Source organism: Diorhabda carinulata, chromosome 4 (genome assembly GCF_026250575.1).
Source record: "Diorhabda carinulata isolate Delta chromosome 4, icDioCari1.1, whole genome shotgun sequence".
In the NCBI taxonomy this organism is placed as follows: domain Eukaryota; kingdom Metazoa; phylum Arthropoda; class Insecta; order Coleoptera; family Chrysomelidae; genus Diorhabda; species Diorhabda carinulata.
The window spans coordinates 23,991,788-24,016,578 of record NC_079463.1 but is presented as its reverse complement, the minus strand read 5'-3'; the positions used below and the strand labels follow the sequence as shown (position 1 = coordinate 24,016,578).

General features: G+C 33.2%; 1 protein-coding gene and 1 non-coding gene across 2 annotated transcripts; one reads left to right on the top strand and one right to left on the bottom strand.

The window, feature by feature from the left end:
- The first annotated feature begins 2,127 nt into the window (after nucleotides 1-2,127).
- On the top strand, nucleotides 2,128-2,200 carry Trnar-ccu (transfer RNA arginine (anticodon CCU)). Its single transcript has one exon. It is a non-coding gene; the product is annotated as a tRNA-Arg (tRNA).
- A 3,854-nt stretch (nucleotides 2,201-6,054) lies between these two features.
- LOC130893025 (uncharacterized) lies at nucleotides 6,055-23,934 on the bottom strand. The gene is made up of 7 exons (XM_057798789.1): nucleotides 23,714-23,934; nucleotides 23,092-23,333; nucleotides 20,135-20,396; nucleotides 18,718-18,908; nucleotides 17,703-17,956; nucleotides 14,937-15,099; nucleotides 6,055-6,362 (listed from the first exon to the last, which is right to left on the bottom strand). The coding sequence occupies exons 1-7, from the start codon at nucleotides 23,932-23,934 to the stop codon at nucleotides 6,055-6,057; spliced, it is 1,641 nt and encodes a 546-aa protein (XP_057654772.1).
- Nucleotides 23,935-24,791: the final 857 nt, after the last annotated feature.

Genomic DNA, 24,791 nt, shown 5'->3' with positions numbered 1-24,791 from the left:
GCATTTTGTTCCTTTAATTAATAGCTAATAGTCCATTTATAAAAAAATTTGGCAATTCCGCGATCACGGGCCTTTTAAGATTGCCGGCTCCCGGACTATTAGCCCTAAAAATCAAATTAATCAAAATGTGTCAATCTCAATATTGACTATTCCGATATATGTGCTGCTCAATAATGTCTTCAGTCAATTTTTGATTCTTAATGCATCTAAACGTTCTTGATTTTAAGTATCTTCTGTTTTAAAATTAGTTTTTTCAACAATTTTTGAAAGATAAAATTCGACGTTTCTACTTTCCTTTATCTTCCAAAAATTATTAAAAAAACAATTTTTAAAACAGAAGAGACCTAAAATCAAGAACATTTAATACGCTGATATATCAAAAGGTCTAAGAAATAAGAAATCGTATGATTCAGAATCCATCGACGGTATTATCTTTATTTAGGTCTCCCCGATTGTCAAGCAGTATTCTGAATACACTGTTTACACCACCACTACACCAACACAATTACACTGCCTGACGCACGTTTCGATAGCCCTGGTATCGTCTTCGGAGACTAAAGGTAAACACAGTTTACTCCAGCTTAACCAACAATCTCTCAACTGCAACTTTTCGTGATTTTCCTAAGGCTTTCGATTGTGTTGATCATAATATTTCAATTAATAAATTGCAGTACTACGGTTTCTGGGGAGTACCTCTCGCATGGATCAACTCATACCTTACCAACATAAGTCAGCTTGTAAGAATAGATTCAAAGATGTCTTCTAGGAAGCCGATAGAATGTGGAGTGTCTCCAGCCAGCTTCTCTTCATCTCCTTTTCATTGTAGAAGTATCCAGTAAATTACTAGATTCGTAGATTTGAGCTGCTTTGGGTCCGTGAATCGTCGATCACTTTTACTTATTTATACAATACGTTTATCTTCGGCGCCCTGAACGTTTTCTATAGCCAAAACTACTTTTGTTACGTCCACGGTACGTCGAACTATTTTTAATTCGGCGGTAATGGTACGCTTACTGTCACCTACGAAGTTTTTCGATTAATACACGAGTCTGAATTTGCAAGAACGAGAACTATTCGTATACGAACTTCACAAAAAGATGTCTTGGTCCAAAACGTATAATTCACGGCACGTTCTTGCATGTTACAGGTCTAACTGGGACAAAACTACAATAATAAACACCGAAAAAATAATTCACAGCTGAAGAGTAATAAAGAAATCAGCCGGTACTTACAAGTTTTAACTCGTCGCGTTCACCGACAAAATACGTTCGTATAAAGTAAACCAATAAAGGTCAATATTATTAGGTTTGTTCTTGGTAGCTGCACTGGAAGAACTAGTTCAGGAAGTGTACACTAAAGCGTTCTTTGTAGAGCAACCAGCGCTAGTGTCTCTATTCTTAGTAGTAGTGCAAGAGAACTACATGACCCAATTCACTGTACTGTTTGCACTGGGTCTAGAGTTAGTTCAACCAGTGCAGTGCAAGACATCATCGGACGAATATAAAATATCAAAAAGTACTAAATCGTTTTCCATTATTAATACTACAAGGCCTGAATCACATTATATAACCTCAATCAACAAATGTTCCATTGCTCTCTGCACTCGTTCTTTGTATCCGATCGAACTAATTTTATACAATTATGAACTGGTCTGCACTGGTCCAGTTCAGTCCAGTCAAGTGCAGGTAACAAGAACAAATCTATTTTTGATTTGTAAGACACCGCTACGACCTTCGCTTGATAAAATGAAAGGGAAATTTGTTAAAATGTATTATTTTCAAATTTAATAAATGGATTATGGGGTGGCGCAAAAACTTTTGACGGGTACTGTGCATCATATTTTCTGTTGCTGCTATTCCAATGTTCCTTCATTATTGCAAAATTATTATCTATTCGTTACACCATTGAAGTTCAATGTTATGTAACCTCATTTCTATCAATTCAAAATCTTTCATTACATTAATACGAATATTATCACTTTGTATTTCAATTTTATTTAAATTGATTTTTTAATATCTCACCTTTAGCACTAATAAACATAACTATTAGTTTATTCCGCTTTTTCTATTCTTTTATTTATGTAATATCAGAATGTTTATAATCCTATAGAATACGAATAATTTTCAAGCCCCTGTGGCCTAATGGATAAGGCATCGGCCTCCTAAGCCGGGGACTGTGGGTTCGAGTCCCACCAGGGGTAAACAAATTTTTTAGTATTATAATTCAAATACATTATTATTTAGAATAACATCACATAGAAATTAATTTTCACCCTTTTTTTTCAATACATCAGCTGTATTGAAAACGATTTATACGTTGTTAGATACTTTTTGATGATTCTAACAATTTTAGCCCTAACCAAAATTAAAATTGATAAACATTTTTTTGTGCTTTTACACTCCATATCCAAGGAAACGTGAAGAAAAAATTATTTTGAAATAAAAAGTGCGACAAAAATGCTTTTTGTGTACGGTTAAACTTTCCCTAGAGCGGTCGCGCACAAAAAACATCATTTTTGCACTTTATATTAACAAAAACAAACTTTTGTTTGCTTTTTTAACCTTAGAATAATTATTTATGCTTTTATGTAAAGGGTACAAAAATGCACGATGTGTTTTGAAAAATATTATATGAGATCAAAAATAAATATTTGGCGAGGTCATATTCACTAATCTGTAAATGTTTATTTTGTGTTGGAACATTTAGAAAAATGCGTGACAGTCAATGCCAAATGACTCATTCATACTCTTTATCAAAAGGTTGGTTAAATTAATTAGATTAGGTTAGGTTAGGTTAGGTTAAATACGTCGTGCGGTCCATAGGACCGCTCTGGGCTGTTGAGAAAAATCAGTTGCGGGTCTATGGATGAAAGAATGAATACAATTATACATACAGTATAAACAGAATTATTGTTCAAGGAATTAATCTCCTATTCACACTAAATACAAGGTAATAAGTATGCAATCATACAGAACTTAATTGCGCATTCTCTATAAAACTATCAGTCGACTTCGTTTCATTTCATTAATTCATTTCGAAAAAGGCGCACGGTGCCAAATCTGGTGAGTACGTCGTGTGCAAAATCTACGAGTTGTTCTTCCTTAACTCGGGCCGTTTTTCACAAACTTGTTCTCGCATTGTTACTAAAACTGACAAATTATTCGAAGGCAATAGAAAATTGATTAGTCCTCAAAATTATTTAGAATCTTACAGAGTATTCCAGAATGATGTGCCATATTTAAATGGAACATCCTATATTTAGATAGCTAGCTATCATTACAATAATATAGGATTGTGATGTGTTATATGGGGTATTTAAAAAGTAAGAACCAATTTTCTACAAGAATAGTAACTAAATCAAGTTCATTACTCTGTACAAAATAAAAGAAATTCAGGAATGATGATCTACCGTGACCAAAACATTTGAATAGTGGTAAAAATTCTGGAAAATTATTAATTTCCCTAATATTCATTGAATATGATACAGGGTGATTCAAAATATTAATATATTATTATAGATTACATTGTTTTCTAGTTTTTTTTTTTCAAATAACTCACTCTGTATTGTATGTGAGTATCGAATACTACTACCATACTTATTTTTTTTCATCAACCAATCCCTGTACCGAAAATTATCAGTTCTTGATATATTCTGACCAAGAGATGGCTCGAGTTGTCTTTCTAAAAAAGGTGGTTGATCTGGACTTGGATCTCTCTCACCGATTTTGTCCATATGCAAATGTAGTCCATAGGTAAAAGATATACAGGAAAAACGTAGATTTGAAGCTAACTTGGAATAAAAACAGTGACGAATAAACAATATTAAAAGCAAAGCCTCAACAAACACCCAAGAGATTCAAAAGAAAAACTTGAAATGAGAATAATTTTCATCTAAGATTATTTGTCACTTGTCACAATCAGCGATCATCCTGATGCAAGTGATTGAAAAGCTTTGGGATTGAGATAGACTGTCATCTATCTTTATTAACAGACTGGTAGGAGAAATTGCGAATCATGGGTGAATTTGGTAGTCCAGAGGAAAGAAACTATTATTATATCAATAAAATTTTATTGCAAACAATTTAAATACAAATTAAATGACAAAATTCGTGTACTAAACAATATATGCCATATTTATTTGTCTGACTAAGTAACATATATTCCATCAAATACAAAAATTCCCAAGTACCTCCACCTGATGACAGAAAACTCATACACGGTGTTTAAAATTTCATTTTTTTTACTTCTGAATTTTTCATGAAAAATGTCGTGTGTATTTATGACTTTTGACACGCAAGACACGACATGATCCATGATTCATATTTACATTTTTCAAACACGGTGTACAATATACTAAATAAACATTTCATAAACTCTACTTTATCTAAATTACATCTGAACATCCCCAACAAACACACGAAAAGAATCGACATGTTCGGTGGTTAAAGTGGTTAGAGGTAGTGCAAATCGAGTAGAGCTATGAGTCATAATGACTCATAACACAATTTTACGTTTGAAATAAGATCCTACCACCCTTCTTTTTGACTCAAAGTATTTCAATAGTGCAGTGATTTTCGTTTCGTTTTTCGTAGTTTCTAGTTATAGAAGCTATTTAATATACACACACACCTCCAAAAGTCTTGGCCCCCCTTGTTTATTTGTCACATGTTTATTTTAATTTCAGCATTTTTTGTTTACAAATACCTTCTTATCTTATCATACAAATAAAAGCAATTAGGAAGCAAAAACTTGTTTTCGTATGAATTTTGTAAAAAAGGTCAGTTTTGAATTGTAGTGTGTATAGAAAGTATTCGTTGAAGTTTGTCTAAGATGTCAGGAAATCCGATTTCTCAATTTGATCGAGCAAGAATTGTGGCCCTACACCAAGAGGGTTTCTCAAATCATGAGATTGCTAGGCGTTTAAATAAGCCGCGAACTTCGATAAGGCGGGTAGTGGCCCTTTTTCTAGAAACTGCTGGCGTTGCACGAAGGCCGGTGTCTGGTCGATCTAGAGTGACTTCAAGGAGGGAAGATCAGTATATGGCTAATGGCTGACGAGTCACGATTTGACCTACACAGTGATAGTCGCCGGGAAAGAATTTGGAGAGGTCCAGGTAGACGAGAGCGACTAATTTTCGCAAGAGGCGTTGGCCCTTATCAAGGTGGATCAGTTATGTTTTGGAGATATAATGTATGGTCGCCGCACTCCACTTATTCTTATTGAGTGAACAATGACCGGTGCCATATACGCTCAAAACATTATCCAAGCAATCGTGCAACCTTTGCGCAACTAATATGGAGCAAATTTTATTTTTCAAGATGATAATGCCAGACCACATCGCGTACCAAGGGTACAGAATATGCTACAAGAGGGAGATATCCAAATATTAAACTGGCCAGCAAACTCGCCAGACATGAATCCCATCGAACATGTATGGGATTATCTTGGCAAAGCAATATCCAATAGAGAAAACCCCCCTCTAACTCTCCGGGACCTAACTGCAGCTGTTCAAGAAGAGTGGAACAATATGCCCAATAATGGGCATATTGTTGAGCTAATTAGTGGCATGCCAAGACGCGTTGGAGAATTAATTGCAAGAAGAGGTGTTAACACAAGTTATTAAGTTATGTTATTTTCAGTATTCGCATTTTTTTCTTAAAAAAAAAGATTTTATTTTGTTTTTTTTTTTCGGATTTATTTTACAAAATTCTGCTTATTTTTACACGAATACAAGTTTTTACTTTATAATTGTTTTTATTTGTATGATAAGATAAACAAGTATTTGCAAACAAAAAATCCTCAAATTAAAATAAACTTGCGAAAAATTACCAAACAAGGGGGGCCAAGACTTTTGGAGATGTGTATATTTAGTTATTGCTACTATTGTCATTTTAGATTAGTGAAATTTTTAGATAATAATTTTCTACAAGTTCCCGTTAAAGAGTTTTTGCCTTTACCAGAACGACCACATCACGAAATAAGAGATTAGAGTTTGTCGGAAAAATTAGCAGATCCAGCTCCCCAAGATTCAATAAATCTTATTCGATGAGTTATCACAGGATTCTTCCGTATTGCATTCCTCGAGAATGAGAAGAGGAACTATGTCTTAAACTGGGAGTGTCTCTAAGTAACAGTTTACTACCGAATACAGATCCGCTGGTACTACTGCCGGAAAATAAGCTTCTCGAATAAGAGGGAAACCCATTACCGTCTTTCTTCGTTTTTATTAAAGAACACGCAGATATAACTATGGCTACCAGAAATATCATTCCTAAAATACAAAATGCTATAGCCATTTTATCTTGAGAAACACAGAATGTCCTGTCTCCTGGTAAGTTGGTGAACGGATACATTTCTGGATCTGGAAAAAATAGTTAATTAAATATAATACATTCTTTCCCTCAAAATATACGACTAGTGACTATAAAATAACGAGACTGGTTCTGTAAAATATTTTATTTTGGATGAAAACATTTTTACTTTTCCTAACCCTTCTTATATCCTTCAAACGTTCCACGCGAACCTTCCATAGTTTGCTTCAGAACGTGTACAGCTTTCTCCATCATAGTTCTAAACACGAATCTTGGATTTATTTTCCTTTTAGTGTAAGTTTAGGAAACATATAAACAACACACGGTGCAAGATCTGGCGAATAAGGAGGACAGTCTAATACTGGAACGTTAAACTTGGTAAGATACCTTTCGGCTGACAATGCAAAATGTTAATTTCATACTTTGAGTGGTTGTTTCCTTATTTTTTTCACGAATCTCGGTAAGAAAGTGAAGGTAGTAATGTTGATTAGCCCTTACTACCTTCACTTTCTCACCGAGATTCGCGGAAAAATGCGGAAACAACAACTCAAGGTATGAAATTAAGTAATACACCAGTACAAAAGAATCTGGTTAAGGTCCCCTAAACAACCTAGATTTTCCAGAATTTTCCCTCCTTTCAGGACCATAAGTAAGAAACTGTAATCGTATGACTACTTAACCGTGGATCAGATCGTATCTGGTTACCTATTTTCCCTATATCATCATCCATTTTTGTCGTGGAAGAAAGACCTGGGTGAAAATAATCGAAATCGTCCATAATCGTTTCAATAATATACACAGTGTTGCATTTAAAATAAGAGAGTTGGTATTAGAGACTGTTACATGTCACCTAACCCATATCATTTTTTTCTTCGAAAAAAGTCGCATTAAAAAATGCAAATCAACGTATCCAACAACCAGGTTAGTGAGTGGGTGACAATCTAAAGCAAGGACGAGGAAAGATATCGGAGAAAGAATAAGAGAGAAAGAAGAAGAAGACGTGTCCAACACCCCCTGAATTATTTATTAACAAATTCATTCCATGTGACTATTCCTCGTCGTAAGTTTATTGTATATTTAATACCATGATTTGTATATACAGGGTGTCCCACGACGAGTTAAAACTATCTCTATATGACAAAATACTTATAGTACAATAATGAAAATTTCTACATTTGGGTTTTCGGATACGATCTTTTAAACTAAAATATTTTCAAAGATGGCTAACGTCCGGTTCTACCGGAAATCGACTGTCACTTTGTTATTTTAAATAGAATACTCTGTATATTAATAAATTTTTGAAATCTACATAAAATTTAAGTATACTTTTGTCTTAAAACTTTTTTCGAAAAGTGCATACTTTTTGCGTTGTTAAATTTTTTGTAAAAAATTTGACCGTTGCAAACTCTTATAAATTATTTTTTACGAGGATACCCTTAAGGATATGAAAATGGTTTCTATTCGGTTGGTTTTAGCAAAGTCAAATTTTTCATTTTATACAGGATGTGTATAAAAATTGTTCAAAGTTTAACTTCATAAATATCAAATTTATTATTCTTTTTAAATAGAACCACCCGGTTTTTTCTATTTTAATGCAATCAGTGGTAAAAAATAAGTCAAATTGATGTATGCTTTTCCATACCTAAACCTTACCGTTATCCAGATATTATTAAATTTTTCTGTTAATTTTTAGGGATGCAGATGTGGTCTAAATTTTATTTTGACTCTTTGATACAAGAAATAAAAAAATATTTTTTTTTATCTTGTCATAAACTGTATCGATATTTTCGGGGACTGACACAGAAACTGGCCTTCCCGAGCTGTCATCATCTTCAATGGAAAATTTACCTCTTTTGAAGCTTGCAGTCCAATTTTTCACGGTCGCATACAAAGAATGTTGATCACCAAGGGTATTAAGCATACCTTCGTAAATCTGCTTACCTCTTAACCCTTTTAAATACAGATACTTGATGATGGCTCGATACTCCAATTTTTCCATTTTCATAATTTCGGTGGACATCTTTTTTCTTTTAATTTATTGTGTTACTCTGGTTTACTTTTTTTGACGTCAAACTTTACACTGACACTTCTAATAAGTTATTGTTCGTTGCTATGGTAACGCAACATTTTGTTTATGCATGGAACTGGTCTAGGCTAACTAGATATCAATACATCCTCGTACTTCCGAATTCAAGTTGAAACCATTCAATATTTTTTTTTTTACTTAAACCATCTTGAAATCATAGTACGCATATGTTCTCTTGACCAATTCTAAGGCTAATCGTCTGTAAAACTATTTACTCTTATCTACTTAAGGGAGGTGGTATTTAAAAATGTAAAGTGGTCAGCTTCAGCTCCTCTGGCACCTCCAAATATACAAAATAGTCTTCTATAGTAATTGATATTTTATTATCACAACCCCATGAGTGTAGAAGATGTGAAGATGTACATTATTGCCTAATATAAAATTTTTGTGAATAATGAAATTTTAAAATTATTGATATATGGACATCTTGTATATATTAGTCTAATAAAAAATCTTTTTTTAATTTCTTATTTCTTAAGCCTTTTGATAAATTAATGTTGCTAAATGTTTTTGATTTAAGGTCTCTTCGATATTATATTTTGATAAAGACTTAAAGAAAAGTCGAAACGTCAAATTTTATCTTTCTTTTTAAAATTATGAAAAAAAAAACTAATTTTTAAACAGAAGAGATCTAAAATCAAGAACATTCAGAAACATTAATAAAAAAATCTTAATATTAAGATTGTATATTTGCGTCAATAAATCAAACAGCATGCAAGTTCTTATGAATCTGCATTTATGTTAAATTGTGAAGTATATTAGGCGGTAGTACTGAATGTCCCGTCATCGGAATCAAAAAATTTTCATTTAAATAAATGGAACATTAGTATAGGAATAAATTAAGCTCGGTATGTGTGGATTCCTATTGCAGAAACAATGTGAAAAAAAATTATTAAAAAAATGGATAAATGTTTTACCGTCATCGCGGATATTAGATTTTTTTGTATTCGACAGCAGATTTTATTGGCTTTTAGAAAAAAATCACGCAAACCACTTTTTCTTGCCGGAAGGGTCTGACATACTTATTTGAAGTGTGTGATGAGGGCTAAAATTTCTACATCATGCTGGAAACTATTTTTTTTATTTTATTCATTTTTATGTAATTTTTAAAAATAGCTTGGTATGCGCGCTCAAAAACTTTCGGAAAAATCCCGCATACCACCTTGAAGCGCATAAAATATATTAGCATCTACTCCAAAATGTACGATGTTCAATACATTCATTTTGGAGTAAATGTTTTTTATCGAATTACCGTTTTTACATAATTATTATGATCTCATACATCAATAATAATTATATTTCTTGTAAAATTATTATTGTTGGTTAGTAGTTCAGGAGAATAGACTATATAGTCTCCATGGTTTCTATATATATATTCTCTAGTTCAGGTAAAGTTGTCCTTGGGCATTTTAGAAGGTACAAGCTATTCTATCCCTTCAGTTTGCTTTACCTTCAAGTGTCGAATGTTTCGTCATTTCGTTTTCTATTTTGGATAGAAGTGTTGCATCTTTATATTTTTGAATATTATCAACTGGTATTGTTTTTTTTTGTACTGTGTCTTAGTGACAATTAATTCAGTGTGTTGTGTGAAATGTGGTGAAACATTTATATATCTGTGTCAAATTTTCCTATTTCCTTATTGTAATTGCAAAATGAAGTGTTTTATTTGTAATACATCTACTAAGGAAAAGATTTGAAATTTTTTGCAAGCACCAATGACAAAGAAGAATTTCACAAAGGTCCTATAAATTTCAATTCTAGCAATATTCCTCCATGCTGGAAAACTCTGTCACAAAAAGTTTTACGCACCATATATATAAATGCAATGTGGCAAAATGCCACTAAGACAATTTGTATTTCATTTGAACCAACAGAATGTGGATGGCAACTGAATCAAGATAAAAAATTGGAACCATTGTGGTATAAACGCCCAGCAGTACCTTCAAACGTTGAAGAAATTCTTAATGGCCAATTAAATGGAGAAGAAAGTGAAGAATCAGAAAATGAAAACCGTTATGCTATGGATGAAATTGATTTCGATGATTATTATCAATAAATATACTAAGTTTGAGAATAAACTTCAATCGTCAATTATTTCAATATTATATTATTGTTTCAATTATCTAAAATAAAAATTCTCCTATTATTTCTTAAGTCATATTTATCCTCATATTCTTTTGAGTCTAAGCAAGGAAAAAAAAATCTTATTCGACAAAAAGCATTAACTCCAGAATAAATGTATTGAACATCGTACATTTTGGAGTAGATGTTAATACAGTTAATGCACTTCAAGGTGGTATGCGGGATTGTTCCGGCGTGCATACCAAGATATTTTCAAAAATTACATAAAAATAAATGAAATAAAAAAATATTTTTTGCCATGATGGAGAAATTTTAGCCCTTATCACACACTTCAAATAGGTATGCCAGACCCTTCCGGCAAGAAAAAGTGGTTTGAGTGATTTTTTTCTAAAAGCCAATCAAATTTACTGTCGAATACAAAAAAAAAATTAATATCCGCGATGACGGTAAGACATTTTTCCATTTTTTAATGATTTTTCTTTGACATTGTTTTATTCATTTAAATAAAAATTTTTTGATTCCGCTTTGACAGGACTTTCAGTGTTACCGGCTCCTGGTCTATATGGATACATTCGATAATATTGAATGTATGAAAGTCATAATCAACGCCCGGATAATGAATGTTTAGGCTTGCACTGTAATAATTTAAGATAAAGGACGAGATATTTCTATCAGGAAAAATATACATTATTATGTTTTATGATTAGATACTTGTTTGTTATTAGTTTATACGTATTACAATGTAGGGTAGAATCGTGTTCTTATTAAATTCATATTTTGTTACAACCTGTATAATTTTATTTCGATTTGTCATAATAATAAAGAATTCGTATTTTTCTAAGGAGTTTTACGTAAATGAGTAATCGATGTATTTGTGTTGTTTCGAGAACCTGACTAATCGCTTATCACTGACGAATTTGTAAACGAGGAAACGTTTTATGATTTTAGTTTTCAGTCATTATTATTATGTTCTCAGCAAGCGGCTGGCGCGGATGTTAAATAGTTGAATCCAGTGTCAATAAAATTATGGTTTTCAAATAAGTGAAATAATATACTACATATAGAATGTCTAAACGTTGTCTTTTGTGCATGATCAGAGATATAAATTTCTTCGTCGAGCACTGCCAACGAATTCTATAACTTATTTTAAGATCCCTTTTCATATATCCTAATGTGAATTCAAACAGTTTTTTTTAATGCTCGTAGTTTTAGCAGTAAAAATTAATGACATCAATAATGAATTTGGTATCGATGGGCTAACATTGAGAGTGTTTTCGAATTTACCTGATGGCACATTAAATCACCTTACCACTTTAATGAATATTTGATTGATAAAGATTGATCAAAACAGACTTATATCATTTCTGTTTGAAAATCAGATACTTACTATCGTTTAACTTGGATTATTAAGTAACAAATGCACAAATGATGGTCTATTCTCCCTCCCAAATAATAGACTAAACAACCATCACTCTACTGGTACATGGTACACATAGGAACATGGAGCATGACCTTCACCTACCTATTCCACGTTCAGAATTAGTTGAGGGCTCGATATTTTCCAATATAAAAAAATGCACAATCACTTGTCAATTGAAATCAAATCAATATAATCTTTTTCCTCATTCCGCAATAATTTGAGGGCATATTTACTGAAAACTGCTTTCTTCGCTGTATTTTTCGATAAAAATTTTACACGGATTGCCGTTTGTTTTGAAAAGATATACATGTAATGTTATTTATTTTATTTTTAGTGTGTATACTTTATATATAATTTTTATTAAATTTATTTACTTGTGTATAGTTATTTACTATCAAAAATTGTAATCAGTTTTTTGACAATAAAGAATTCTTCCTAAATTAATTTCCTGCATAGTGGTACCTGGTACATAATTCGTTTCCTCGTTTTTTGTTCGTAATTTTCCCGATACTGTATTTTCAGACGTATAGATAGATAGAAGGAAACTCTTTTAATAGCCACCAAGATGCCCAGATTTCAATTATTTGAACCTTTTTTATATGGCTACTGCTAACAGTACGAATGGAAGTGATTAATACGTAGAATAGTCATTTCCAGAATATATTTCCATCCAATGAAATTGGTCCAAGTAGAAAACATCCAAAGTTTGTGAATATGAATTCTTTAGATTAAAAATGAAGGAAGACGAAATGTACATAGAAGACCATCATTTCATGTCTGAAACATTAGGAATAATCCAAACGAATTTTGATCGCGCTTAATACATTTTTAGGTAACTTGTTAGGTATGATCAAAATCCTATAAGGGAACCACATTTTTTATTTCATCTCATCATCAACCAATCATGTTCTCACCTCCTTATAACTTTTTATATCAGAGGTGTTAAACTCAATTATGTAGAGGGCCATATATTAAACTTTGAATTCGTAGATTCGCCAGATTGAAAATTGAAAAAAAAATGAACTGAATTATCATAACATTTTATTTTTTAAATATCACTATCACTATCAAATTTACGTTTTTGTGACATTATGCCAAAATCATAAAAATTATGGAACTCGACACAACTATTATAAACATCGCAAACACACGACACAAACAAATGCACAATACCTTCACAATAATTACTTCGCAGTACAATTAAAATCCTTTTCCAACCGTATCGCTTCGATTACTCGACTCAACTGACTCACGTCGCACCGACGCACTCATTTTATATGGTTAAGGAAGGTTCTTGTCTAGACTCGAAGCGCGTGGAAGATTCTATCCAATAATAGGATATTTCCGCTTGTTCCTAAGAGATGGCGATATTGTCTTTCTCTCTCGCTTGTCTAGGCACGGGCTGCCCTTGAAATTACTTATAAACATCTGTAGACTTGAGATTACGAGTATTTAAAACATCCGTAGACGAATCGAATGTAGTCTAAAAGCTCTAAAAAACACGATTCTTCTTTCTGTGACGCATTGCGATCGCGGGCCTTATTGATACGCCCCAGGGGCCGGAAGTGGCCCGCGGGCCCTATCTTTGATATGACTGATCTATATATTAATGTCTCTCTTGCTCCTTTTATAACTTCAGATTTTTACAATGCGTTTTTTGAGAGCGCACACGTTTTGGCTCGAAGTGTGGAAACAGAAATTGTTATCTAATGAATTTGTTCAAGATATTTGAATTTTATTTTTCGTAAAGCTTTTAATTGTGGTGATAAATAGTGTCACAAAGTTAAGCAAAACCCAACACTCCCTCTAAACATCTAAATCTGGAAAAAGAACCTCAAAGTTACGGCTCAACCAACCAGTACAACTTTATATAACCTATTCTTCCATAATCGATGGAAAACATTTGTCTTTGTATACTTAGTCAATTATTTGATTACTCGGTTTTCATATTTTTATTTGACAGTTATATACTTCTTCTGTGCGTGTGTATGTCATTAAGGTCCTTAAGACATGTTCAAAAAAACTTGGAGATCCCTTTTAGACCAAAAAGTTATATTTCTAATCCTCTACAAAGCCCAGATTCGCCCATCTTTGGAGTATTGCTCGCACATTTGGAGCTCGGATCTCAAGCAATCCCTGAGGATGCTTGACTGAATACAGAAGAGCGCCGTTCGAGTTATAAGCGATCCAGAGTTGACCAGAAACTTGGATAGCATAGAATATACAAGAAAGGTCGTTGACCTACTCCGTTCCGCCGGTATTACCACGGAAGATGCTGTCCAAAATACATAAACATAGAGCAGTATTTACAAGCCTTACTCGATAGGCAAACGTGGTTCATGAGCACCTTGTTCGTCTGCAGACGCTCGGAACGTCGATTGATCGGTACTCCTTTCTTCGAAGAATCAGCTACCAAGACACGTTTTTTCCGAATACTACAATCTACAAAAATTCAAGATCAATATCCACATACAACATCTCCATACGACAGGCACTACTCGAACTACTCGAGAGTAATAAAGCCCTAATATGAGGGCTTTCCACATAAAAAGAAACTTCCTCTATATCGCCTCTAAACTGGTAGTAGCACTGTGTATTCTTGACAGTTCGCAATGCCCCTTTCCATCTTCATCTTAAAAGATCCCCAATTCTGACAGCTTACCTAACCTACTAATCCATCTAACCTTATACTGGTGGCAGACCCAGAGATGACCGTAATTGTTTTGTAACTTTCATAGGTTCCAAAAAGATAATATGAATTTGGATTTTTGAATTGCACTTAAAAATGTCTAAATAATTTCAAGTTACTGTAATTATAATACACATAATTGTACAAATATCGCCTATGTCCTGGGTTTCAGACTAATAATACGATTAAAATTATATGCGTGCTGAGGAAAAGGAAAGAAAAGAAAGAAGAAAGTAAGTGCAAACATATATTTATGTACAAGTTTTCTTTACACATAGATAAGGTACGGAGTAAAAGTGAAAAGATATGTACAAATGTCACATTCTGTCTTCTAATCTTGAACTTACCGTTAACTGGTGTCCTTCCGTCACTTCTAAGATCATCTATTTCCGGCGCTAGAACTTCCACACTATTGAAAACTTCAAATCTATCAATGACAACTCCATCTGTTATATCGGAAAAGGTCTTTCCTTTCCGTGTATTCTTTTCCAGATCGTTACCACATGACACCTTAAATATTACTTCGATTTACATTTATATTCAAGAGATAGCTAGGCTAATACCTATATACAGGTTGTCCCAGTTAGAACTATCTGTATATGGCAAAATATTAGATAGTAAAATCATGAAAATTTCTACAATTTGGGTTTTCGGATAAGATCTTTTTAACTAAAATATTTTCAAAGATGACTGTAACTTTGTTATTTTAAGTGGAACACCATGTATATCAATTCATTTTAGAAATTTACATAAAATTTTAGTAAACTTTTGTCTAAAAACTTTGAGACCCTTATAAATTATTTTTTTACGATTATACCCTTAAAGATATGAAAATGGTTTCTATTCGGTTGTTTTTAGCAAAGTTAATATTTGAATCTATGTTGAAAAAATTTTTATTTTACCTAGGATGTGTATAAAAAGTGTTCAAAGTTTAACTCCATAAATATCAAATTTATTTATTTTTTTAAATAGAACCACCCAGTTTTTTCTATGATGTAGAGCTTTCGCAGGCAGTTCAAAAATCTACTAATCTGAAGGAATTTTCTCACAGTACTCAAGAAACTGATCTTGAAAAAGGTAATCAAACAGTTCAAAGAAAACTTATGAGTATTCCCAGCCTAACTGTCAAAAAAAATCGTTTCAAACTCTTAATTTTGAGTTCTGTTGGGTGATCTGCTTATGGTTTAAACCAATTTGTATCTTTTCCTATTTATTTTGTGGTTTTGAAGAGATAACATCGATTTGTGCTTTGTAGTGTTTTATGAATTTTTATTAGATAAGATAATATTTTAATAATTGGATAAGAAAAAATGTTTACTGTTGTGCTTGCGTTAAAATAGTAAATATAATTGTATATTCAATACAAAAGGTGATGCGAAATCAGCCGATATCTGTTATTAAAATATCATATTACAGAAACAAGTAAAAAACAAGTTGTTAATAAACAACATACGAGGTCTGGTTATTAAATAACGAGACTGCGGTTGAGTGTCTAGATATCTTGTCTATGTACGTTCCAGAATACGTTTCCGTCACTATTATAGTATTTGTGGAGTAGCGGTTTGAATCGAACGTGTTTTTTCTCAAATTTCTCGTTAAATTGAAAAAAAACTCCGACTGACTGATATAAATTATTGTAAGTGGCCTATGAGGACAATTCTCTATCTCGTGCGCGTTTTTTTGAGTGGTGTAAGCGTTTTAGTGAAGACCGATAGATCACTGAAAATGACCAGCACCCAGGTCGCCCTGTGACTGTTTCAACTCCGGAAACACTGACCAAAATCAACCAAATTGAGCGTGCAGATCGTCGAATGATCATCGGGATAACGAAGAACTTGTTAAGGGTATTTTACACGAGGAATTACACATAACAAAAGTCTGTGTGTAGTTGGTGTCAAAAAATCTGACTCCTGACCAAAAGTTCTTGCGTCAACTAGTATGCTCAGATTTCCTTGAAAAGTTAGAAAAAGTATAAAAATCTGCTTTGAATGAAACCCGATTTGAGTCATTGGAAGCGGTAAATCAAAAAACGGCAGAGATCCTAAAGGCACTAACCAAAGAACAATGTAGAATAATTTTTATAATAAAACCCTTTTTCGTAACCAGTCTCGTTATTTAATAGCCATATACAATGAAAGTTCATAGAAATGTAGAGGGTTTTTCGTGTTTGATTTGCTTGTTTGAGTTTCCTCACTAATCACTAATTTTGTCAGTCCCTAATTGAAAAGGGACATCACGTTTCTTGAAGGAGATGTAATTCAATATTTGTCGTGTTCTAAGCCAGGGAAGTGGTTGTTTTTGCCTTCGAAGAACGGCAGACCATATTTTCGAAATATTAACTTTCGAACTATATGAATTTTCATAAATTAAACACACCTCATATATTATAAGAAATGTACAGGGTGACAAATGGAAATTGCCCAAAGTATTTGCATCTCTTTCCCCCTCTACTTTACCCTATAAAGCTGGACCCAAAAAAAATATATATTTGACTCCATGGTATTACCAGATTTACGAGGAACCTGTCAACGATTTAGGATATCCCAAGTTTGCAGACGGAGTTATAGAATGATCCCTTATATCACCGGATTTAAACTCATGTGATTTCTTCTCAAGGGGATTCCTGATAGATTACATTTATGCAGAAAACTCCAAGACCAAAGATGATTTGAGGGGAGCTATTAGAAAAGGAATTTCTAATATATCTTCATCTACAATTGAACAAATTTTTCGTAGATTTCAAAAACGATTTGATTATTGTGTTCATATGGGGATAATTTCGAAAATATTCACCATTCCCTGGCCAGGTTTTGTCTGTTGAAAATGTTCAATTAAACTGAATTCCAAATATGAATAACTACTTCAGAGTGACTGAATGAATGTATGTTTTCACTATTTTCATTATTGAAGATTATCCTAAGTTCAGAGAGAAGAAAATAGATTTTCATTGAATATAAACTGAATTGGCACGATTTGTTGAAAAAATCCAGAATGGAAACCTAGTATGTTACATCATGACTTTCGTTTCTGCTTAATTATTATTAAAATGTTTTTGAAACTAAACTTTTCGCCTCCAAAAATCTTCTAACTATAGTAATGAATATCAAATTTACCTTGGGACACTCCCCTTTACACACTTGCAGCCCGCACGATAAATGAAGTCGATCTCTATCGGGAAATTTGAATGCTGGAAATCTTGTTATCGCCTCTTGATGTTGCATCAACGCCATCGGTCTAATCGGACCATAAATAAAAGCTGGCATCAACAATTCATCTATTGGACAACCTTGTTCATTCGAAAGTTTTTGAGACGAATCTCCGAGACCGTCATGAGCGAAACATTCTATCACCCTCCAACCAATACCAACTAAAAAAAGGCAATTGAATAAATCTTATTTTAAACTTGTGAACCATCATAAAATTATGAACGTACATTAACCGTCCACCTCCATTATCAGATTACATCAATCATCATAATAATTGTACCTAATTTTAGTACTAATCAATAAAACAAAAAAATATTCGTTATTCCAATGGTTCCAAATGAATAATTTAAACCCCTCTAGAAACTCAGACACTATTGCAAATATAAAACGTTAAGTCAAATTCTATCTTTTTCACGAAGCATATTGAGCTGATAATCAATAATCTGATTTAAAGCAATATACAGGGTGGGCCAGAAAGGGGTACGATTTTACAAACTCTGCTGCGTTTGAAAGTTATGAGATGGAGCTGTGCAAGTGGTGGGGATGAGTAGCTCGATTCTCGGAACCAAGATCAACAAGAACAGAAGACACAATTCAACAAGTTAGAACTTCAGTTCAACGTAATCCTGGTCTATCGACTGGCAAGCGATGAGCCGAACTTGAGGTATCCAGAACATCTTTGCGTCGCATTTTTACGAAAGATCTGAAATTACACCCGTATAAAATTCAATTTCTGCAGAAATTACACCAAATGATTTCAAGAAATGAATTTCCCAGATGTATATTTCAAATAAATTGAAATTTTTAAATATTACAAGTATTTTAATATCATTGATTGCTGCTTTGAAATGTGAATCACTTCATATCTGTATACTGCATACGATTAAACATCCAGAATCCCTCTAAATCTAATAATTAATACCTGGTAATGTTGATTTGACAATTAACGAGGCAGTTTCTCCAACTTGAAGTGTATCAGAAGCTCGGTCGTCGTCGTTTTCTGAAACAATTTCCATCCAGGCCCTTGCTGCAGATAGAGCTTCATCTATTTCATCTTGTAGTTGTTTTCCATCTAATTCTTTGGACCAACCTTCATCTTTCATTCGACCAATTCTACAAATTAAATTAAAAAAAGTTCTGAATACACTGTTCACACTACCACTACACCAACACTTACAATTACACTGTCTAACGCGCGTTTCGCGTTTCTGTCAACTGTCAGTTTAACTTTGGTCTTTGAAGACGATAGTGTAATTGTGAGTGTTGTTAAAGTGGTAGTGTAAACAGTGTATTCAGTATGAATATCGCCAACGGTTCCAGAAATTCCAGCTTAAAAAAACGTTATTAAAAAATATTAGGCGTCGATACATTTCGTTGTTTAGCATTAATCTAGAGTGAAAAATGTTGACACAACACTAAGAAAATACTTATGTGTATCTACACTTAGTTTGACGTTTTGTCAATCGCAGAATCCATTTATCATTCGGTACTTTATTGCTAAAGCAGTTGTTTTTTATTGTAAAAACATTCCATAGAAAAATATATTTAGTTATCGGCCCATTGATATAAACTAAGCTAAAGTAAACCTAACCTAATCGAAGATAAAGTAAACCTTGTCAAATCTAACCTAACCACTGTACATCTCCCGCCTCTTCATCCAAGTCACCGTCGCTTAAAAATAGGTCCATCAAAATAAAACTTTTGATTCATTCATAAATTCAGTACAAAAAGATTAATTGGAAGTCAACAAATCCAATTATTTGTAAAACCGGAAGTACTTTCAATTTTGCCTTGTTTTCCGAATTTCCGGAAACCGAAACCAAAAAGAACTGGAAAAACTTGTTATTCATGCGTTAGCATTCCGAGATCTTTGCATCAGTAACATAAGAGCTCAGTGCTTCGAAAAGTACTTGCACAGAGTCTTAGTGGTGGTAAGCGTTTGGTATCAGTTCTAAATACTCCAGCGCCAGTCCTCATCGTGGCATTAAAAACATATGGTTACCGTTGATGGTAATTTTCTTGAGAATTTGGGTAGTGGATCTTTCTATCTACATAACATTGTGATCAGTATGCCAGTCGAAAAAATCATCGATAAAATGTATTTTTGCCAGAAAAGACTACGCTCTGCTCTGTCTTCTCCAATTCTCCCATGGCCTCCTGGATAGATCCCTCTATCACCTGGTAGAGAGAAACTTGATCTTCTCTCGAAGGGTATTTTTCGTAGCTCCAATGATGTTGTATTGAAGGCTTTCTTCTTGCTGTTTATCATTTATCATAAGAAAAACCCTTTTTTTTCAAATCAACTACCCAAAACATTTATCTAAGTAACTTGCACATACCTTTTAATCAATTTGCCCCCCTTGATCTCCTGCTTCAGAGTTTTTATTAAAGCTTTGCTTTTAAACGATAGGTCAATATCTTTTAAATCGCAGTGTACGACTTTTTCTTGATCGCTTATTTGCCGTAAATGTCTATCTTGTTGTATGATCAGATTCACTGAATACACCATTCGTAATGTTCCTTCTTCTGTGTGAACTGATGTGAGTCTCACTCCGCAACCAGAGGTTGGTAAACTAATTTTGAGCTCATCAGAAAATCTGCCTGAAAAAGAAATACTGAATAGAGTTATCACCGAAAATAAAAAGTTACCACATTTCTTTTTTCATTTGGTTTGTGAGTGAATTCTATTCAAACTTTAAGCAAATACATAAAATGGATGTATTCTATGTTCCTTAAATTGTATTTTCGTTAAAAAAGCTCTCTATATCCACAATGAGTAATTGAAATAAGCACTATAATTTCCATATCATATGTTAAGAAACAACAGTAATGAACAAAAGACACGAAGAACTTGAAAGAACCGAAAGAAAGATAATGAAAATTTTAACAGGCTCAAAAATAACACAGGAAGGAGAAAGAAGAGCAAAAAAAACGAAGAAATAGAGAGAGAACTGGGGAAGGAGTTAGATACATAAAACCACAAAGGCTCAACTGGGCATATAATGAGAGAAGAAACCAATTGAAATGATCAGCCAAAACAAACGACAAACTATAAAGAAAATAAAAATTACAAAACGAGGAGTAATTCACCTAAAAAAAAGGATTTAAAGCGCCAAAAGCGATAGCCATAATCCACATGGGATTGAAAGGCTTGATGATGATAATGATGATGAAGGATTATTTCACTTAGATACCTTTCTTTTCTATTTAATTTAATTATTTCTTTTCTGATTACGAAAAAAATATTTTATTATAAACAGTGACTATCACAAATACTATCAGTTTTTGCTGTCAATTCAAATTGAGGAATCCTTATATAAAATACTAATATGGACAGTTTTTATAAGTGGAAGCTGTTCCGTCTAAGCAAGATAGAATGGCTACAATTTCTTTATCCTATGAGGTTCCAGCTCGGTTCTGCGCATTCTCAAGCATGCGTAGTATGGATAAAGTGTCTCGAACGAGAGAGAAAATGAATATTGTCGGCATCGTAACGTGGGGACGTTTTTTCCCATACCAACTGTCCATATATATATGGAGGAATCGAACGGATTAAATTAAAAATGGACACAGTGGGATAAACAAATACTTGTGCTTCAAGTTTCTGTGTGGTTTGTGAAGTTATTTGTTGGATATTATTAGACCTTATTATTTTCAGTTATTTTGCAAAATGGGTTCCTACAAGAGTTGCTACATGAAAGTTTTTAAGTTACTTTTAGAGAACCATATTCATTGGTAAAATATTTAATATTTATTAAAGAACTAATTTCACATTTTTTAAATCGTATATATTGCCAATATTTATAGTTTATATCTAATAAGCATGACTCACCTCTATTAAAAACAAAAACTTGAAAAAAAAATCACTTTAAATATCAATTAGCTCTACTTTTTTCTTTTTATGATGGGTTACACTTTCTCTTTTTAAAAACCAACAGTAATCACCCATCACGGCCGAATCCCATCGTCCTTGATACCGAATTTCCATTGTTCTAATATCTTGGTGGAAACCTTTCACCCTGCTCATCACTGATAGCTCCCAAATTTTCGGGAAAAAATGTCGGATGGAAATGGAGGAATTGAATTTTCAATGACATTCGAGCACCAAGGGATTTGTAGGCGTCTAGAAGTTCATCAACTAATTGTTGGTAGTTTGGATTCATATTGTTGCCCAAAAATCCCCTCACTACATTAACAATGCCTTCCACGCTCTAAGTTCCTGTCTGGTGAGCTTTTGTTCAAAATTAAGACCAGCAATTTTCTTATTTGTGGTCTAATAGAAATACCTTCCTTTAATTTGGCATCACTCAATCGAGGAAAGATTTCTCTAAGGTATTTGAATCCATCACCCTCTTTATAAAGTTTTTCATCAATCCAAGTTTAATGTGAAGGGAGGGCATTTTTGGGATCTACATGAGGTATAAACTTAACATTTTGAGATCCCGGTTAAAACTCACCTCTTGCTTGCCAAATTTTTTCACATAGTGTTGATCTACTGCCCCACTGTCTCATCGACTAAGAAAACAGCAATGTTTCGTGAGCCCTTCCTGAAGTCCCATTAAAATTCGAACCACTTTCAGGTCCCCACATATCTGCCACTTATATTTGTTGTAGTTAATTTTGTCTAAAAGCAAGCGAATATTTTCATAAGCTTCTTTCATCTTCACAGAATGAGCAACTGGTATAGATGGTTTTAAATTTCCATTGTGTAATAACACTGCTTTTAAACGGTATTTACACGAGTAAATAAATAGGCGTCACTCACTGGGATTATGATTATTTCATTGCCAAGGCAGGCATTAAAGTCACCGAGGATTATTGTTGGTTCATTGTGTCCTGGAGTTGGTGGTAGAAGTCCTCTCGGTCTGGTTTTGGCTTGTTATCTTTCGGTGCATAAATGGATAGTATGTTCAAGAAAAACGCTTGCTAAACTCCTGATTCTGCTTTTACAAGAGGACTAACAAATATTTCTAACAGCATAGGTTGAAAGTTCAATAATGAATCAAATGATATTTCAAAGCAGTCGTTAAGTAACTGAAAGGACGCAATAATATATTTGAAAAATATGGATGGAAAATAATTGAGCAATCTTATAGTTTTATTCAAGAATCATTTTTAGATTCTTTAGACTTAAGATAAATCGATTATTGTCGAGCATATTACGAATCACAATCGTATACTAAGTACAAAATTATCAAATATTCTTATCTTTGAATCAATTGAAAGTTTTGAGAGAGTTAGATATAAAATCCCTCATCCCTTATTGGTTAATTTAGTACTCAACTATATAACTTACCTACAGATTTGCACTCTTGTGCAAAATCTTTTGCAAAAATTAGTCCTTTGAACGGCGATTGCATTAACACAGATACATTGAAATTTTCCGAATCGCAGGTGGTATTTACTAAAATAATCTTATTCATAGGGACCGAAAGAGGATATCTTAAAGTAGGAGCAAATGCCGTCCATATAGATGCGATTGAAGAATTTAATAGAACGTAGAATAACCATATATTGAACGTCATCCTGCAGTGCAATCTGGAAAATAAAACAGAGAAATTAGAAAACCGATTATTTTATTATCAGTTATGTAGATACACTCGACGCTTTTACTTCTAAGTACATATTTGAATTATAAACCAGCGAAATAATTGAATTACCACTCTATTTGACTCTGTATAGAATCAAACCAAATCCTTTCTGTATCGGGCAGCTGCTGTAACTAGTGCCTGAAAGGTACAAGGGTAATAGATTTTAACGCTTCATCATCACCTCAATGGATGCTTGATCCCCTCTTCTTCTTCTTCTACTGCCTTGCACCTACAGTGCGTTAGCGATTATTATCTTATGGTCAGACATGACACAGCTCACCGGTGTTATTTTTGCCAATCCAGTGTTTTATATTGCGAAGCCATGACATTTGTCTTCGGCCTACGTCTCTCTTTCCTTCGATCTTTCCTTGTATGATCAATTGGGGTATTGTATATCTTTCTTCTCTAAGAACGTGACCCAAGTATTCAACCTTTCGCACTTTGATCAAATTGGACAGCTCTCTCTCAGTCCCTGCTCTTCTTAGTACATCCTCGTTCCTCACTATGTCTGTCCATGGTACATGCAACATTCTTCGAAGGGTCCACATTTCGAAGGCTCCTAGTTTATTTATGGACGATATCTGTAATGTCGATGTTTCCATGCGGTACAGTAAAATTAACCACACATAACATTTGACCATTCTAGGTCAAAGGTTACACAACATTGGTTTAAATTTAATGAATGCCTATCTTGCGTGTTCAATGCAGCATTTAATTTCCTGCTGAGGGTCCCATTTCTCATTTATAGTTATCCCTAGATATTTAAACGTCTTCACTTGCTCGATAGGCTTGTTATCTATATACAGTTGGGTACTTGAAATTGCATTTCTACTTATTGCCATGCACTTGGTTTTTGTTGCATATTTTATCCAGTAGTAATTGCATCTCGAGTACGTTGTCTGTGAGTATTGACGTATCGGGGACATTGACAAGATAAAATTTACAGAAAACATTTAATATCTGGATAACGTCAAGGTTAAGGTATAGGAAAGTATACATGAATTTGCCTTATTTTTATCCTTGAATGCATCAAAATGGAAAAAAAGGGGTGGATCTATTTAAAATAAAAGAAATTTGATATTTATGAAGTTAAATTTTGACAACTTTTTATACAAACCCTGTATAAAATGAAAAAGTTTTCAACATAGATGCAAATACGTCTGACCTTGATGAAAACAACAGAACAGAAAATATTTCCATATCTTTAGGGGTAGTTTAGTAAAAAAATATTTTATAAGGGTCTGCAGCAGTCAAATTTTTTACAAAAAAATTAATAACGCAAAAAGTATGCATTTTTCGAAAAAAATTTTCTAATAAAAGTATAATAAAATTTTATATAGTTTTCAAAAATGTATTAATATATAGGGTGTTCTATTTAAAATAACAAAATTAGTCGACTTCTGAT